At 44.6% G+C, this 18,625-nt stretch overlaps 1 protein-coding gene and 1 long non-coding RNA gene across 2 annotated transcripts; both read left to right on the top strand.

The window, feature by feature from the left end:
- The first annotated feature begins 769 nt into the window (after positions 1 to 769).
- Positions 770 to 12,079, top strand: LOC139798071 (uncharacterized). The gene is made up of 4 exons (XR_011726705.1): positions 770 to 1,411; positions 2,483 to 2,662; positions 3,278 to 3,370; positions 11,946 to 12,079. It is a non-coding gene; the product is annotated as an uncharacterized lncRNA (long non-coding RNA).
- A 4,615-nt stretch (positions 12,080 to 16,694) lies between these two features.
- On the top strand, positions 16,695 to 18,356 carry FOXI2 (forkhead box I2). Its single transcript, XM_071748168.1, has 3 exons — positions 16,695 to 17,229; positions 17,417 to 17,631; positions 17,999 to 18,356. The coding sequence occupies exons 1-2, from the start codon at positions 16,785 to 16,787 to the stop codon at positions 17,596 to 17,598; spliced, it is 627 nt and encodes a 208-aa protein (XP_071604269.1). The 5' UTR covers positions 16,695 to 16,784; the 3' UTR covers positions 17,599 to 17,631; positions 17,999 to 18,356.
- The last annotated feature ends 269 nt before the right edge of the window (positions 18,357 to 18,625 follow it).

Genomic DNA, 18,625 nt, shown 5'->3' on the forward strand with positions numbered 1-18,625 from the left:
ATGTCATTAGCTTTGTTTGTTTCATCTTCTCCCTCTGGTTTTGAAAGCTTTGCTCAGGAGGCAACTGGAATTGCTACCATATTTTGTGGCAGGTGATGTTCCTTTGTCAGATGTACTAGACAGTTGATGGCTCTAGTAATGCTCTAATTATGTGCAGTGAGTTGTCTCAGTGCAGTATGAAAATGCTTACTGCATCATTAGCTACCTTGTTGTTTACTAAATGTCTTTTATAATACTACAGGGCCCCAAATGAAGGTTGTGTCAGTGATTGCATTCCAAATTTCTATTTTTAGGGATTTATAATTCAACCATTTATTTTCACTTCAGGCTGAAAGCTGCCAGACTGACTCTCAGCTGAGACTGAACTTAATTACTAAATTTAACAGAAAAAGATCAGGGTGGAGGGATTATACAACTGGAATGGGTTGGTGGCTTTTTTTCTTTAATATTAAGTGAGGCAACATTTCCCAGCACCTTTTATTTTTACAGAGAGGAGAAGACTTTTAAAGGAAAGGTTTTAAAACCTGAGATGCAGAGAGCAGCTTCTATAGAATCCTAGAATGCCAGGTTGGAAGGGACTTCCAGGATCATCTGGTCCAACCCTTCTAATATTATTGTTTATCTGAGAGTATTGTCTGAGATGAGATCTCAAGCTGAGATTAAAGCTTTTTAAAGTGGGGGAATTCACCACTTCCAAGTGGGGGAATTCACCACTTCCTTGGGAGACCATTCCAAGGTCTGACTGTCCTCATGGGGGAAAATTTTCTTGTGTCCAATATCTGTGAAGATGCCTGAGTCTGTTGGAGACTCCAGTAGAGGGCTGCAACAGGGTTTTTTTTTTAAAAACATTTTTGAAAAGCCCCCAGATAGATGGGCATGTCAGTGAAATGTGTGCTGTGATGAAAAGAATGGTTATTGCCCTGTGCTAGCTCTACAGCTGCCAGAGACTCTAAACTAAAATTACAACAATTTAAAAATCACACAAAGAAATTATTGGGTTCTCACAAACATATCCAAATGTGATCGGCTGCAAAAGGGATTTGTGTTGCTGGTGGAGTAATTAGAGTGGCAATTTGACACATTGTTTGGCAATGTCTAATATTAGGAATATTTTGTCATGTGTTATAAATAATCTAGAAACAGTCTGGAGGGATCATTTAATGGCTGACTCAGCTGGTGCTTCCCAGAGAATGTTTCATCAGAACATGACTACATAGTGATTTTGGAAAAAAAAAAGCTTGCTTTTCTTACCATTTTGCAAAGGAATGAATCTTTGTAGGGTGGGGGACTTCTACTTCCAGAGCAGTGCTGCGTGGACCCCGTGGGAGTCATCGCTCAACGTGAAGCAGCTCATCCACAGGAAAATGCAGTCCATGGGGAATGCCTCAGTCAGCCAAGGCTCTCATTAGAGGTAATTATTATAAATCATTATAAACACTGAATATTTCAGGAGTTGCCCATCTCAGGAGATGTCCTTCCTCAGGTAGCTGATGGATGGGGGGTGGTGCAGGACATCAGCCGTGGGTAGGGGGATGGTCCAGGAGACCTGGTGCTGGTCTTGATTCTCTTTGGTTGGTTGTGGGACTTGGGTTGTGGGACTTCTGTGGGACTTCTTCTGACCCATCCATCGACCTTGTAAAGATTTTCATGTGTCCAGTCTCCCCAGCAGCACAAGAAGGGAGCACAAAGTGAAGGCAGAGCTGCCCAGAGTGGGACTCGTGGATACCCCAGGGCAGCTGGAGGGTGGGGGGACAGGAGCTGTTTTGGGGTGGCAAGAGGTAATACAAGATGAAAAGAGCGACTGTAGTTTTATTGGGAGGCTTCAGTAAGTCAGTTAAGCTTAGATTACCCACCAGATTAAATTACTTAATGAAATTATTTAATTATCCATCTAGAATTCCAGGCAGAACTTTCAGTCGTAGTCCTCCATCACCCAAAGCACTGCCCTGCTCATTCTCCACTCCCCCAGCCTAGGTGGTTTCATTTACTCTGGTGACTTGAGTAATGACAGCATATTTTAGAGCAAATCTTCCATTATCTTGTTGTTGTTGTTGTTGTTGTTGTTTCAAAATAGATTTATAAAAATGCTTTCCTTAGTGTTTTCAATTACAAGAGAAAGCTGTACATCAAAGTGGGTGCCTCACATGATTCAGCTGATAACCTCAGCAGTCAATTAAATTTTAAATGTTCTCCATTAAATACTTATTTTACCACAGTAAATAATTTAATGTGTTCCCATTTGGAAGTGTCTCACATCACAAAGTTTTCAATCTTCTGTTTCAATAAAGTCACATCACCCTCCTTATTGAAACTGAAATAACTTTTATTTAAAGATATTTTTTTGGCTGGTGCATTCACTGCTGGTAACCTTGTGCATGCATTTCCATTTGCCATCTTGGTAATATGTCAAAACAGAAGAAAAATATTAAGTATAACACTTACCCCTCCATCACTGTCCTCTCATCCCCTTTTTTTGTTTCAGGCTTCACTGCTCCAAGATTATCAGAAACTCTTTGGAGCAGGGGTGTGGATTTGGACAGCATCCAGCATGGGGTGGGACCTTCTCTGGATGGAAGGATTGTCACCACGAAAATAATGCTCAGCAGCAATATGAAACATATGGAAAATTGTGATAAGAATCCCTTTAAAGCCTTTTATTTAGGTATGATTATTACTATAATGTTGTCCTGAGGGAAACATCGTGGAAGCCCCTGGGAAAATTCATGGGTGTTGGAGAAGCTTAAAAGCAAGTGGCTTATTTCTAATTAGTTTGTATTAATTGAAAGTTTTTGGTAAGTTAGTCCTACACAGAAAAGAAAATCTTTATATTAGCATTCATAGCTGTTGTCCTGAAGCACTCTGCTGGGCAGGGATTTCAGATGGGGATAAATGGATGTGTTCCCTCCTTTGATGTCCTTAACTTCCAGTTTGACTCCAGCCCAGAACAATTCTCCTTCTGGATAAAGAAAGGCTTGATGAGTAGGGATGATTTTTGGCAAATGTCACACTGTAACCCCCTTCAGCATCCTGCTGTCAGCAGGAGAGGGGTTTGAACAGGGGATTAATGCCCTGTCTGACCCAAAACAAGGCTGCTGAGCAGAACCTGGCAATTTCAGGCACTTGATGTGCATCAAGCCACAGCCTATCTCAGGGGGAGGCTGCTCCTTTCTTACACCTTCTACAGTCTCTAAACCCTTTGCAGAAGTCTGGGTGGAAAGTCACAAAGGCATCAGCAATATTACTGAAAAATAAATCTTTTTTTTTTTTTTTTCTTTAGATTTCACCAATGTTGGCCAAAGAAGTGCTTGGGAGATGACCAGGGGGTCTCACTGGTCCCATCCTCTTGTGTCTTATCTGCACCCCAGCACAGGTACAACTGGAAAGTCATCAGCAGAGACCTTGGCATTGTGACTGGAGACACCAAAGGTCATTGTCATTGTCACTTGGTTGTTTGGACTTTCCAGTTCACTCCAGGGCTGCTTTTGGAGGGAAGTCTGTGCCTGTTTGCATTTTTTTTTTCCAATCTGTGTTTTCTGCTTTTTCTGCTGGAGGCAGGGGGAATTTTGCACAAGCAGGAAAAAGAAAGCTCCTTTTATTCTGCCTTCCTCCAAATCCAAGTGACTTTGCATGAGAGGAAATGCAAGCTGAGGAGTAGAAAAAGGGCAGAGCAAGGAAGCTTCTGTAAAGACAGAAAAAAATTGATGTTGCATGGGAAGTGGAGCCAATGAGTAAACATTGCTAATAAGTAAATAAGTATTTGACCAACTGGGAGTAAGTAAGCTTTAGAGGATAATCCAAGACAAGGTTTGAAGAGTTTCTGTGTGCATTTTAGCATTCAAGAGGGAAACAGGAGAGAACTGGCTTGTGCTGGGTCCAAATGTAGCTCCTGATCCACTCCACCATCTCCTCACTGTGGGTTAAATCAGCTCAGTGGAGTGATAAATCTGTCCTGGTGAATGAAAATGTGTACAAAGAGCTTCTTGCTTGATTTCAGCAGCTCTGAACCCTGCATTGCACCACCCTATCCCCTGGTTGACATCTGAGCAAGGGGGGGTGGCACCTGCAGGTTTGTCACCTCCACCCTCTTGCAGAGGGCACCTGAGGAGCAGCTCCTTCCACACATCAGTCACCTTGCTGGAGGTGCCAAGCTGCTTCTGTCAGCTCCAAAAGCAATTTTTGAAATATTTCCCTCTCTCTCCTTAATTAAAAACACTTCTGCAGCACTGGGACATTCCTGTTTGCTCCTGAGCAAAGCCAGGCCCTCTGTCCTGAGCATTGGGTCCCCATCCCTGGAGGGATCTCAAAGCTGTGGAGATGCTGAGGGACATGGGGCAGTGGTTGCCTTGGCACTGCTGGGTTAAGGGTTGGACTTGATGATCCTAAAGGTCTTTTCCAATCAAAATAATTCCTTGTTGTTCAGGGAGGGCACTGGGGACTCATCCCTGGGGATGCTCTGTGCACTTTATTCAAAACCCTTGTCTATGGCTTGTAAGATGTTGTTTAACATCTGTTCAGACAAGCAGAACAGAATGATCAGCTCCAAACATACTTGTTTTGTGGGGTTTTTTTTCTCTCTTTGTTATTTTTTACATAAGGGGAGAAAAAAAGAATTAAACTTTTTGGGGAAAATGACTTGTTTATACCTGCCTGGCTCCCATTGCAGTGTTGCCATTGATATGAATAAGTTACAAAGTCCCTAAATATTTAAATTTTTATACAACAGTCATATTCTCAGCAGAAGGGATGATTTATTTATTATTACTCCATGCAGCTGGCACATGGGGTGCCAATGAAAGAGGGGCTGGGGCTGCAGTTTGTGCTGACACAGAGGGAGGGAAATGCTGAGCACCCCCATGTCCCATCCTTCCTTCAGGTGACCACACTCTTCTTCCTTTCACCTCTTGTAAAACAAAAGGGGATGCTGTGGGAACACACTGGCTGTGTGGGGAAGATTTTGCACTGAATTCCCCAAGCAGATTTTGGGAAGAGGATTTGGCATTTGCTTTGCTGCATCCTACCTGGACTGCCCCTTCCATTGAAGGGCTCTTCTCTCTGTGCTTCTCCCACAAGGTTCAAAAGGCAGCAAGTTGTTATTCTGCAAATCCTTTGCCATTCAAATCTCTTACTTGACATCAGAAATTCCCATTTGGATATTCCTCTGAAATAAATTTCAGTTGTCTACATGATTCCAGGTCACGTCCCAGGTCAGGGGAGCAGAGGGGGTCAAGGTGGCCTCACCAGGGCATTTGTTTTATCAGTTGTGCTTTGTAACCCCCTGTGCCCTGTTATCCTTCTGGGGATCCCTGGGCACGTTGCAGTTAACCACTTTTTGATAAGAAGGAGAATTTTTAGGAGAAGGTCAAAGAAGATTAATAAGGGACAGAATGTCTAATAACTACACAATATTAGAAAAAAAATAGGACAATGATTACTGCTCATAGTGGGCTGTTTGATCTTATTACTCTGCACTAGCAGAATCCATAATTTACAGCTTTAATAAACTCCCAGCCTCTTTGGGCTGAGATATACATTGCTGGTGGGTTTATTAGCTACAAAATAGGAAGATGCTTTATGCAACATAATTACCCTGCCTAAGCAAACATCTAATCACCTCTAACCACTGTTTTTTATGCATTACTAAAAGGGACAAAGTCAGACAAACTACGACCTTGAGACAACGTGGGGTTTGACATTCATGATGCTCTCAAGCAGAGGTCACTCTGTCTTGGGCCAGATGCCAAAAGCTCCAGGTACCAAAGTTCAGACATGATGCCCTGCAGGTTGTGGTAACCACAGATTTGTTTTGAAAGCCCAGCAGAATTTGAGAAGCAAAAGAGATGCAGTGCAGCTCCTAAATACAGCACAGAAGGGGGGTTCAGAAAAGTCTGTGTAATCTTCCAGCCATGCTGGGAAACAGTGTCAGGTTATTTGCTTGAGTGGTGAGCCACTTCCAGTCCCACTCTTTCCCTTCTCTCCCACACCTCAAGGCTCTTAACTCAGCTCATCTCAACACCTTCCTCTGGCAAATGTCAGTGTGTTCTTTTCAGGGCTCAATGTTACTAAGAAAGTTAACAAGATGTTACCAGGTAGATTTTTGAAATTTGTCCTTGGCTTTTCCAGTCCGGGCTCGTCTTGATTTCAACCATTTAAATTCCTCCTGCTTTTTTTTTATGTTGTTGGACAGCCTTTGCCTCCCCAGCCTGAATATGGGAACTGTTTTTCTCTTGTGTACATGGCAAACTTGAATGATACATCTTCATTTTAAGGTCTTTCTGGCCTAATCCATCCATCTACCCATCAGCTCTTTCAGGATGCAGAGCCAGGGCACCTGCACTCATCCAGTGAATGATGCTGACTCTGGCTGCTGGTGTTTAATATACTTAGACAAGCTTTGTTCTCTCCTGCAAAGTCACCTTGCTGTCCTCCAGCTTTCCCCTTACGATTTTATCTTCTGGGATGCCAATAAACAATTCCTGCTTTTTTCCTGCTGGCTGATATAATTTCCTCCTTCCCTTGCTGCCTGTTTTCTATTATCCTTGGATTGCTCATTTTGAGGGGGTCACTTGTGTGTGTGTGGTTAGAGCCTTCTTCAGCCAACTGCAAGAAAAGTCCCACTACTGCTACTACCAAGAATAATTGTTTTAGGGGATGCCCTTTTCCTGTGCTAGGAAGGGGAGGATAAAGTGAGGAGGCTTAGGAAATGTGACTCAGACACCCACAGCAGCCACATCTGTGGTTCCACTTGGGCTCCTCTCAATTCTCTTGGGGCTTTTGAATGTGTCTCCAGCAGGCATTGACCAACATTCACCTGCTCATGGTAGGAAGAGCCTGGGAGCTGCTGGGGTAACTTCCACAGCCCTGAAACCCTGGGCAAGGAGAAGTCAGTGGGAAGCAGCAGAGCCAGGTTGTACCTTACTGAGCATCTCATGGCTCTTTGTCCCTTTATGTTTCACACAGCTCATCACCTCCTGATCATTGCCTTCATGTTCAGTGGGTGAAGTTATGGGTTAATTGGGGAATCTCTGACCATTTTCCCTCCTTTCCCACTCCACATGCAGTTCTCACTATCCCTCTTCCTCAAGGTGTAGCTCAGGTGTTGGGTATATTTTTAATCCACCATCATCATTACTGGCAGTGCTTCATTACACCTTTTCTGGGTGCTTCCCAACTTGCTTCCCAACTTTAAAGTCTCTCTCCCTTACTCCCCTTTTTATCTTCCCCTTGGAGGGCAGTGGGGACATAACAGAGAGCATCTTTCACCTGGTTCTGGCCTAAACCTGACCAGTTTATTGGAATAAACAGGATTCAGGAGCAGCAGCAGAGGAATGATGAGAAACTAAGAGACCCAAACCATCCCTGGGCTCTCTGGGGAGCTGTGCTGTACCTGGGATGAAGCCCTGTGCTTGGCCCAGTTGGGTCCATTGGGCTGGGGGCCAAAAACCAGTGGGCACCTTCAGGGGGGGCAGAGGGAAGGAGAAGGGATTGATTTTGGGACCTGTGCAGGAATCATTCCCTCCTTAGCAAAGGCTTGGGTGCGGCTTTGGTGCTGGATAGGGAAAGCACTGGCTGACAAATCAGCCTGGATTTGAGGATAACTAAGGGGGGGTTAGGGGTGGGTGTCATCAAAGCTTATAAAATGATCACATTATTCAGTTTAAAACAAGTAAAACAGGTGTCATGGCACCTCAAGCTGCTGCCCTGAACTGCATTTACCAGCAGATCAGCCCAGGAAAGGTTCTGCATAATACTTATGGTTCAATTTCCATGCATTGTTTAACTTCCTAAATCTAATTCACTTTTCCACCCACTACTTAATTTAATTTTCATGCATATAATGACTGAAATAGAGCATCAGTGTGCCAGAGGCTAGCAGAGAGACCAGGTAGAGGTCAAGTGAATGTCTGAAAAACAAAAGGAATTACAGAGGACACTAATTGCTTTATTACAGGTTTTATCATCTGGTTTATAGAAGGAAGAACCTCGGAAGGGATTGTCAAAGGTTTTAAATGTTTTCACATTTTTGGAGTACCAGGGGAGGTATAGTGGCAGACAGCTGTAACCTTCATGTGTCCTTGCAGAATTTTGGTGGTTTATTGGTGGCAAGCAGAGGAATAAAACTGGGAAAAGCACCATTAGCACCAAATCATATTGTGGAAACATTTTCCTCCTTGGGCTTGAGTTTGGGCTCTGCCAGAAGTCTTTTTGTTATGCTTTGGTCTGGTGGATGTGAGAAGGAGAGCTTCAGATAACTGAGGATAAGTTGGTTTATGTTTGGTTTTTTTTTTTAGGGGTTGATTTTGTTTTGCAATCTTTGGTAAAAAAAGCCCATTAAGGTATTTTTATTTTTTTTTTTAGATATAAAGATATTCTTTCCCCAGTCCAAAAGTTAGGTGTCCTATTGCTCAGCCTGAGGTATTCTGGCACAACCAGAGAAATGGAAGAATCATGGAAAATCATGGACCTTCTAGCAAAAACATGTAAACTAGTTAATGGTTACTGATGTACAAGTTTGACATTGGCAGTATCCAGTAAAATATTTGACTAATACTTGGAGTGAGTGGGTTTGGGTGTCCAGAATACCTGCAGTCAGCAACTGTAAAATAAGTATTTGAAGATTTTGCTTTCATTCCATGAAAACACAGATTTCTGGGGGTTTTTTTTAGCTATGACTGGTGATCTTCTGCATTTCCATGGGTCATTTGTGTACACAACAGATTGTCTCTGAGTTTCTTGGTGACTGAAGACATCCTGATGACATGATGGTAACCAAAGCCAGGAGGTTTCCTCCCTTTAATTTTGTTTTCTGCAGGCAGCCAGCCCCAGCCATGGGGCAGGTTTTGGGGAAGAGCTGGGGGCTGCCCAAAACCCCACTGCCTCCCTCCTTGGGGAGGTGTGGAGCAGCCCATAAGCATTCAAACCAACCAACCAAAAAAAAAAAGCATCATCCCAGGGTTGGGATGATCCCTGTCTGGGGGTGGGGAATCACCCAAGAGGCTGCTGTCTGTGTTCCAGCATCCCATGGATCATCAGGAGAGCCCCAGCCCTTCCCCAGGGAGCTGTACCTCTCACCCCACGTCACCCCAATCCATCACCACAGCAAAGCTGCTGCTCTGCTGATAGATTGGTGCAATAATCTGAGCCAGGCAGAGCCATGATCTATCAGACAAAAGCTTGCACCACTTATGGAAGCAAGGTTCCAGGAAGATATTCAGGATAATTACAGGCTGCTGGCTGACTTTTACTGGCAAGAAAGTCAGCCAAGGTACCCAGCATACAGCAGGAGCTGCTTTCCTAGCCCGGGCTGGGAATGAGATGGGGCTGCTGTTGGTACAGCAGTAAATGTTCATTATCCCTCAGCTGCAGTGGCTGGTTTTTAATTTATCCTGGTCATTTGGTGGAAAAAAAATCTATATATCAGTTCCTCCAGGGACTGCCTCAAAGTAATTTCTTTTTAGGGCCGTGCTTCTTTGTCTGCTGTTGTCTCCATGTAGTGCCTTGGTTCTGTGGTTTGCTGTACAACAACAAGAGCTGGTGCTTGTATCCCAGGCCCAGAAACAACCTCCAGTTGTTTGGCTTTTGTGTTTGACTCTGGTGTGGGCACTTTGGTACCTTCCTGGTGCAGCTTTATTGGAGTCAGTAAATACAGGCAGACAGTAATTTTGTCCTCTGCATTTTGCACTGGTCAGAAAAGTCACCTCGTTGCAGGAGGAAAACTGCTTGCCAGGTATTTTGTATTTGTGATGAGCACTATGCTTTTGCATGATACAATTTTCCCTGTTAATTCCCAGCTTTCTGAATCCCCCCCTCAGTTTGACTTTTTACAGCAGCAAAGTGATCGCTGGAGAGCAAAACGAAAGCCCTCAAATAAATTAAAAAATGGGAGTTGCAGAAAATTTAGGAAAGGAAATTATCCTGTGAAAAATACTTCTTTTTCTCTCCGATGTCTGGGGGTCAGTGGGGCACAGGTCTGACATGGACAGGGGCTTGGAGGGGGTTGGTAAATGTGGTGCAAGGAGAAAAATAAAGCTGAGGCATCACCTTTCCAATGAAGAGCAATAAAATTATTAAATAGCCTGGGGAAAGGTCTAGTTCCTTTTATTCTGATTTTTTTTTTTTTTTCCAAATAAGTGTATGAACTTCTGGTTAGCAGGAAAGTATCTCTAACAATAATTAATATCACTGCTGCTTCTATCCAAGGTCTCCAAGGGACTTCACAGGCAATTAATCCCATGAGGATGGAAGCATTGATGCCATCCTTTGTCCAGATGGGATCTGAAGGCAGAGGAGCCTCGTTGCCTGAGCCAAATCCACCCAACTAAATGGGATGTGGGAACTGTGACTTGAAACAGGGTTTTAGTGACTGGCAGAAGAGTGTGGAGCAGAAGCTGAGGGGTGGGATGGGGGTCACCCAACCCAGCCCTGCCTCCAGCCCACCCTTCCCGTGGGGCACCTGTAGAAAAATGGGTGGGAAGAGGGTAAATTTGTCAGTGAGGAAGTGAAAAGATGAAAAAAAAAAAAAAAAAAACCCTTTGGGGAGCTCAGGAGTGAGAAGTAGGGCTTTGCGTAACACCAGGAACATTCTGCACCTGGTGTACAAACATTTTTCTCAAAGGGAATGTCCTTGCCTCCTTTCCTGTGAAAAATGCTCCAGTGAACAATTCATCTTGTAGTTTCCTACCAGTTACACTGCATAAAGTGAAACAGGATCGAAAACAAATAAATCTGACATCCCATAAAGCACAAATACAGTCTGCCTTTTCAAAGTGAAATCCCAGCCTTGTTGAACCATGAATATGATTTCAAGTTGATTTTGTATCACTGGAGTTTTTGCAGGGATTGTGTATTACAACATGCATCAAACCAACGTGCTCTGCCCTCTGGGATTATTTGTTATAGGCTTTACTTTTTTTTTCCTTTATATTTTTGCACTGCAGTGTGTAATAAAGTGCCTGCAAAAAGAAGGGTGGAAAAGGAAAAGACTGGGTTGTGGGGTTTTTTTGCATTATTAGGAAATTCAAAGCTATGATATAATGTAGCAAACAGTTAAAAAAACCTCAGTTTGGTCATCGTGGTTAAGATGATTTTTAATGCTAATATATGAGAAACAACTTGACAGCACAGGAAACTCCAGTGTTGGCTGCAAACCTCTTTTCTTGATCATTTTTCTGGAAGTCTGATACATCTCTGTACTGCAGATACTTCCAGATCATCACTTATATCAGTTGCTTGTTGCAGTTTTTCTACTTTCAGCCTCTCACCCTGCCCAGAGCTCAGGCAGTGAGAGCTGCTCAGAACGTGCAAAACAAGTACAAAATGTTCTGATGTCAGAATTATCCTTTTCATTTCAGCTTTGCTCAGGGTCAGACATCTTTGCAGGGTGGCAAGGAACCAACCCCTGCTTGTGTCAAATATCAAATGTATTAAGCACAGTATTAAATACAAGTATTAAATATCAGGCAGCCACTAGAAGGAGGTCATCAACTCGTCAACATTAGCTCTGTGTCCATGAAATGGGGGTGGATTTGCTGTCAGATCTTGCTTTGTTTTTATGCCAGCTGAAAAATGTAGAGCTAAAGGTGAGCAGTGCAGTGTCAAGCAGATTTCCTGTAAGCTCTCAGGAGTTCAGCAAAATCCTCAGGAAATTTGACTCAGTCTGGGGAGAAGACGTTAATAGGGGCTGGAAACAGCTGCCCAGAGGCAGGGAATTCAAATGCAGGTGAAGTGGACTTCAAAGACCCATGAAGGACCAGCAGAACATGACATTGTCTCTCCCATCTTACAGCTCAGGCTGCCCAAAAATGAAGCCAAAGGCCTCCAGTGCTGAGCTGTTAACACCTTGTCCTCCAGGAGCCCAGAGAGGTGTTCCCAAATAATAGCTGAGAGCCCCAGGAGTGGGGCCAAGGCCCCAGCTCTGCTCTTAGTGTCTCTCTGTTGTCTTCCAGCAGGTTATACAAACTTCTGGCCAGCCCCTGCCTGCAGATGGTGAGCAGATTGGCAAGGAAAAGCAGGAGAGCCAAGGATGCTGGAGCCTTATTTTGGTAACTATTCCTCCAGGTATTCCCTGAGCACCAGCTGCAGGAATGAGGTTGGTATTGCATGGACGACATCACCAAAAAAGACTTTTTTTTTTTTTTTTTTTTTTTTTTTTTTCCCCTTATTTTGCAAAAATCAGGAAGGTGGAAATCAGGAAGGTGGACAAATTGGCATCCCTGGCTGAGCAGATGTCCAGCTCTCCAGGCTGCCTGGCTCCCAGGCTCCCAGCTGGCAAACCACCTCCTTCTTCCCCTCTGTGATGGATGGGACTCCTGGCTGGGGAGACAAATGCCTTTTGTCCACGGTCCAGCATAGCAAAACCTCAGCCAATCTGAAAATAAATCACAGCATGGTGTAAACACTCATAAAGACTTTCAGCAAACACAAAGCACGTCCTGGAGGAGACATTCTCTGCAGTGTTTTCCCCATTAAAAGTGGGGTTTGCAGTAATGAAGAGCAGGCTTAGTAACGACTAAAAAAAAAAAACCTAAAAAACCAACAAACCAGCCCTCAGTAATCTATGAGAGGTTCCTTTGGGATCCCTTGCAGCAGGGGAGCAGTGGAGGAAGGAGATGCTCCTCAGGAAAAGGAGTAGTAGGAAAGTTACAAGTGGACATAGGTGAGACACAGAACCAGTAACTTGTTGGGCAGCCTGGACTGAGGGGGCTGAAAAACAGAATTAATGAAAAAAAATAGACAATTTTACCATGTTGTGAGGCTATTAATATTCCTTTTATGTTTATGGGTGTCAAACTAGAATCTTTTACTCAGGAAGCAGCAAAACCATGATCTAGTTTATATGTGAGAACATATGCAAACTATAAATCATTTTTGTATGTCTTTGGTAAACTTCAGAAATGTTAAAATATTACTGGTCCTCATCTCCTTATTCATTATGTCCTGGTTTTCTTAAGCAAAAATGAATCCTTTCTCACCTTAGAAAAAAAAAGGAGCTGCTTCCTGAGGAATTAAAACCACTAATTTGAGAAGAAAGATGTGTGCTCAGGGCAGGGTTTTCTCTCTACCATCCTCACCACAGCCCCCAAAGTTAATTTTTTATAATTGCAACTACTTCACTGCTTTCAAAACTATTTTCTGGACCTGCTAGTTTAAGATAACAACGAGTGTTACAGCTGTTAAATGTAAACTTAAATCTGAGAAGTGCCCCATGAGCCCCTTTTACAGCAGAGACCTCACTGAATTTCAAACTAGTTGTAGGTTTTTTTCAGTCAATTACAGAGGAAAAGCTTAGTTTAAATTTTTATTTTTAATTTGCAGGTGTTTCTAAAAGAGAAACCCCCTGACTTTGAAGCCTCTTATTAAATAAGAATTGCCACTACAACTTTTGTTGATGGATGGGCAGGAAAACAACTGATAAAGGTAAAAAACCCCAACACATAAGGACTAAATCCAACCCATAGATTTTCAGGAACAATCAGAAGTGCATATAAATGAAATGCTTGAGCCACATGAAGTATAAAAATTCAAAATATCAGGATGCAAGACATCGGGAGCAGGATTCAATGCCAAAACCTTTGGCATATGCAAATTCTAGGATTTTGAGACATAAAAGGTTGAAAAATACATCTGGCATTTCTCTTGCACAAAACCATTCGTAACACCTGGTCATGAAAAAAAGATTGCCTGGTCTGCCAGAGGTAAGGTATTAAAATAAATTAGAATATAGGGTGTAATTTAAATATAATATTGCAGGGGAGATTTACTCTACAACTCGCGAGCATCACTGGCAATAAAACGGAACAGGAATAAAATAGAATTATTTTTTTTTTTTTTGTTGGGACAGCCTGGTCCAGCTGAGCACAAAAAAGTTAAAGCATCATCCAAATATCTCAGACCTCGGCAGTTTTGGGGCATCAACCATCTCTGTAGGAAGCCTCAATGCCACTAGATGGCATTACCGGCCCACGATTCACCCAGCCCGCTGGTGTGACGTCATTATGACGCAGCAGGCGGATTTGGGGTAAGGCAGCTGGAAATCTTGGCTTTGGGCAAGGAGGCGCGGAATTTGCGCGGTGGTTCCGGGCACGGGGACATCACTCGCTGGTGCCGGGCGATGGGCAGGGAAGGAGGTGATGAGAAGGAAAACTGCCAGAAACGGGGAAAAATTGCTGGGAACGGTCCTGCTGGGGAAAAAAAATAATTCTGGGAACGATCTTGGTGGAAAAGGAAACGTTCTGGAGCTTTTGGAGTGTCCATGGCAGAGCTTGGTGCCCTATGGCCATGCCTTGACATCACCAGCCTCACCTTGTCAGGTCAGGTGAAACGCCAGGAAAAGGGAAGGAAGTGGTTAAAATCTTCATGTTCAACACAAGAATTGGGGTTTTTTTGGTTTGGTTTGGTTTTTTTGGGTTTTTTTTGTTTTGGTTTGGTTTTGGTTTTTTTTTTTGGTTTTTGGGGTTTTTTTGGTTTTTTTTTGTTTTTTGTTTTTGTTTTTTTGTTTTTTGGGGGTTTTTTTGGTTTTTTTTTTTTGGTTTTTTGTTTTGGTTTGGCTTGGGTTTTTTTTTTTGGTGGTTTTTTTTTGTTTGTTTGTTTTTTTTTTTGTTTTGTTTTTTTTTTGTTTTTTTTTGGTGTGTGGGTTTGTTTTTTTTTTTTCCAGTGTTAGACTCTCCTGAATCAATGAAGTTGTGTTTGGGTGTTTACCAGGGATTTCTCCTGGCTGGTGGAAGGGTTTCTGCCAGGCAAGAAGCAGTCAGTGTTAATAGATATTTTCTCTGTATTTTCATGTCCTCGGGTGGCAGCTCTGCTGTGAAAGGGAGGATTTAATAAGCTCTCTGCATACTTGTCAATATGTACGTTTAGAAAATAGATGAAATACATGTTCTAATTTACATGGTAGATGTAAATTAGACTAAATTAAACTTGTAAGAAAATCCACCCAATTTACCCTGAGTTTTGCCATGAGGCACTTGACTACCACAGAGGGTATGGCTCTGCTCATGTCATGTCAGGTTGTTTCCTGAACTAATTTCACTGGAATGGAAAGGGTATCAAGTGTTGCACCTTTGAGGTTTGAAGACACTCTAAAAATCTGCCTAAAGTAGTGGTATTCAGGTGCATACCCTGCCAGTTGTATTGATCAGCTATTTCTAAGTTTGCAGTGTGCATGGAGGAACATTCAGGGCAAATTTTACCTTAGCAGGACAGTGGTTTTCAGCTCTTTTTCTTTCAACTCAAAAAAAAAAAAAGGAAAAGAAAAGAAAAGAGAAAAGAAAAGATAAGAGAAGAAAAAAGAAAAGAAAAGAAAAGAAAAGAAAAGAAAAGAAAAGAAAAGAAAAGAAAAGAAAAGAAAAGAAAAGAAAAGAAAAGAGAAAATAGGAAAAGAAAAGAGGAAAGGGAAGGGAAGGGAAGGGAAGGGAAGGAAAGGAAAGGAAAGGAAAGGAAAGGAAAGGAAAGGAAAGGAAAGGAAAGGAAAGGAAAGGAAAGGAAAGGAAAGGAAAGGAAAGGAAAGGAAAGGAAAGGAAAGGAAAGGAAAGGAAAGGAAAGGAAAGGAAAGGAAAGGAAAAAGAAAAGAAAAGAAGAAAAGAAAAGAAAAGAGGAAAAGAAAAGAAAAAAGAAAAGAAAAAAGAAAAGAAAAGAGGGAAGGGAAGGAAAGGAAAGGGAAAAGAGGAGAGGAAAAGAAAAGAAAAAAGAAAAGAAAAGAAAAAAGAAAAGAAAAGAAAAGAAAAGAAAAGAAAAGAGAAAAGAAAAGAGGGAAGGGGAAGGGAAGGACTTATTAATTTGCTAGAAAACAAGGGAATTTGGGGTGGCTGGGCCTGTCAGGCTGCTTTACACCACGGAGGAATCAGGGATTGCTGGGGTCAATCCATGTTCAGGAATTGCATTACAAAGCACCGAACCAGGGAGGTTTTAAGCTTTGCTGCCCAAGCTTTCGCATCCTCCCCGCAGAACCAGAACCATCGGGTCAGGCTCTGACCCAGTGCTGGCAGCTGCACACACCCAGCCAAACCTCAGCTCACCAAGCCCTGCAGACCCCGGGCTTCTTCCCGAATTTGTTGCCCAGTCTCCAAGGGACATTTTCAGAGAGGGTTTGGGAACTTTTGCTGGCAGCTCTTTCCCAGCAGGACAAAGGTTCTGGTGTCCTGGGGGTTCTGTGGTTCTGCAGGTGCTGGTACCAACCCGGAACCTCTTCCCCCTCTGCTTTTCCCAAATTCTTTCTCCCCGTTGTCTCCAGGAATCTTTTTTTTTTTTTTTTTCCCAGCGGGGACCGGCGATGCCCGAAGAGAGAGTGTGGGGGGTGCAGGGACTTTTTTGGGGCGTGGGTTTTGGGGAAGGAGGGAAGGAGGGATGGAAGGAGAGAGGGATGGAAGAAAGGGGCGAGGGAAAGAGGGATGGAAGAAGGCAGGGGTAGAAAAAGGGATGGAAGGAGGCAGGGATGGAAAGAGGGATGGGAGGAAGGATGGGAGGAAGGATGGGAAGAGGAATGGGAGGAGGGATGGGAGGAGGGATGGGAGGAGGGATGGGAGGAGGGATGGGAGGAGGGATGGGAGGAGGGATGGGAAGAGGGATGGGAAGAGGAATGGGAGGAGGGATGGGAGGAGGAGGTTACCCTGCAGGTGCCTGCCGGTGGTTTGGGGGGTCAGGTGGAGGGGTCAAGGGGAATGTGGGAGGAGGGGGGGGGGGGGTCCCGCCGTCGTGGTTCCCGCCCCGCTCCTCCGCGCTGTCCGGCCGCTGCGCTATTTAAGCGGGTAAGCGCGGAGAGTTCGCGGAGCCGTCGGGGCTTGAGGCGGAGCATGCAGGCTCTCGGGCCGGCCCCGCAGCATCCTCCTCCTTCTCCTCTTCCTCCTCATGCCCAGCAGCTGCTGGAGGCTGCGGGCTGCCCCGCTCTCTGCCCGCCTCAGCCCAACCCCTACCTGTGGCTCGGCGGCCACCCCGGCCCTTTCCTCCCCGCTTCCCCCTTCCCTCCGCCGGGTACCGAGGAGCGGGTCTGGCCGGGGTTCCATCCCTCTCCGGAGTGCCCGAGGCCGGCCAGACCCCCTTACTCCTACTCGGCACTGATCGCCATGGCCATCCACAGCGCTCCGGGCCGGCGGCGGACCCTCAGCCAGATCTACCAGTACGTGGCCGAAAACTTCCCTTTTTACAAGAAAAGCAAAGCGGGGTGGCAGAACTCCATCCGACACAACCTCTCCCTCAACGACTGCTTCAAGAAAGTCCCGAGGGATGAGGGGGACCCGGGTAAGGAGGGGGTGGAGGTGAGAGAACCGTCCCGTCCCGTCTCGTCCTGTCCCTTTCCATCCCGTCCCGTCTCGTCCCGTCCCTTTCCATCCCGTCCCTTTCCACCCCGTCCCATCTCGTCCCGTCCCTCTATAGGGGCGGATGTCGAGGAAGGGCCGGGGGGGTTTTGGTTTCTGTGTCTCCGCAGGCAAAGGCAATTACTGGACCCTCGACCCCAACTGCGAGAAAATGTTCGATAACGGCAATTTTAGGAGGAGGAGGAAGAAGAAAAAGAGGCGGGTGGAGGAGGAGGAGGAGGCTGAGGGAGTTCTACCCCCATGCCCCCTTCTACAGCCGGGCTGGGGCCCAGGAAAGACCGGGATGCACTGAGGGAGGAGAGAGGAGAAGTTTTGTAGCTCAAACGTACGTTTTTATATATATATGTATATATATTTATATAAAAAATGTCTAACCAGGTGGAGGAGGAGAGTGGGGATGGGGGGTGCTGCAAGTTTGGTTGGAACCTGTTTCCTTTTCAAAGTGGGTAGAATCCTGTTTAAAATTGTGAGTTCTTGTTTCTGCTAGCTACCACATTAAAGGGTGCAGGAGAAGTTATCTTGGCAATTAGTTGTGTTTTAAGCTGCTTTTTTTTTTTCCAGGTGTCTGAGGGATGTGGTAAGCAGGTTGTGTAGAGAGCTAAGGGGAGACATAGCCTGATAGCTTTAAAAAAAAAAATTAATTCTGGTATATTTCTTGGTGAAAATAGCTGTGTGTTTCCCTTGGCATTCAGATTTTCAAAAGCTGCCTTTGGACTGTGAAATTCACTTGCTGAGGAGTGGGCACCCACTTTTCAATAGGAGGGATGGAGAAACTTCTGCCCTGGGAGAGCTGGAAGTGAGACCCAGCAGAGACCCTGACCCCAGAGCTGGGAAACAAAGGACTGCATCCAACCCACTTTTCCTTCTGCTTCAGGATACAAAGCTCTGGATCCAGCTGTAAGGGCTGAACTCTGTATTTTCACCTTGGGACTGTGTGCCCTGGGGCAGTGTGCCAGGGCAGGACCCCAAAAAATGCAGCAAAACACCAGGAGAAGGCTGGGTGGGTGGGTGCAGGTTCTTCAGGGTGTCCCAGAGGGGGCTGTGTTTGCTGGGTCCTGCCTTGGGGAAGCCCATGGATTTCTCAAAGGACCATGCTGCATTGCCACAACTTTTTTTCTGGCACCATTTCAGGTGCCAGACCTTTCAGGGACCATTTGGGGTGATGATTCTGTGTGTCCATGGAGAGCAGGGTCTGTCTTTGTGCTTCTCTTGTACTCTTCAGACATTTTTAAAATAAATCAGTGTGACTGGAGCAAGGAAGTTGCTGTCTCTCTGAGCTGAAACACTGCTTGAAGGAAGAGCTGCATCAGGTCAGGAGT

Source organism: Heliangelus exortis, chromosome 7, assembly GCF_036169615.1.
Source record: "Heliangelus exortis chromosome 7, bHelExo1.hap1, whole genome shotgun sequence".
Lineage (NCBI taxonomy): Eukaryota > Metazoa > Chordata > Aves > Apodiformes > Trochilidae > Heliangelus > Heliangelus exortis.

What these genes read in the sequence shown, in the direction of transcription:
- FOXI2 (XM_071748168.1), top strand. Translation starts at nt 16,785, where the DNA reads ATGCAGGCTCTCGGGCCGGCCCCGCAGCATCCTCCTCCTTCTCCTCTT. An exon ending in GAGGGATGAGGGGGACCCGG is followed by an intron (nt 17,230 to 17,416) that starts GTAAGGAGGGGG and finishes GTGTCTCCGCAG; the next exon opens with GCAAAGGCAATTACTGGACC.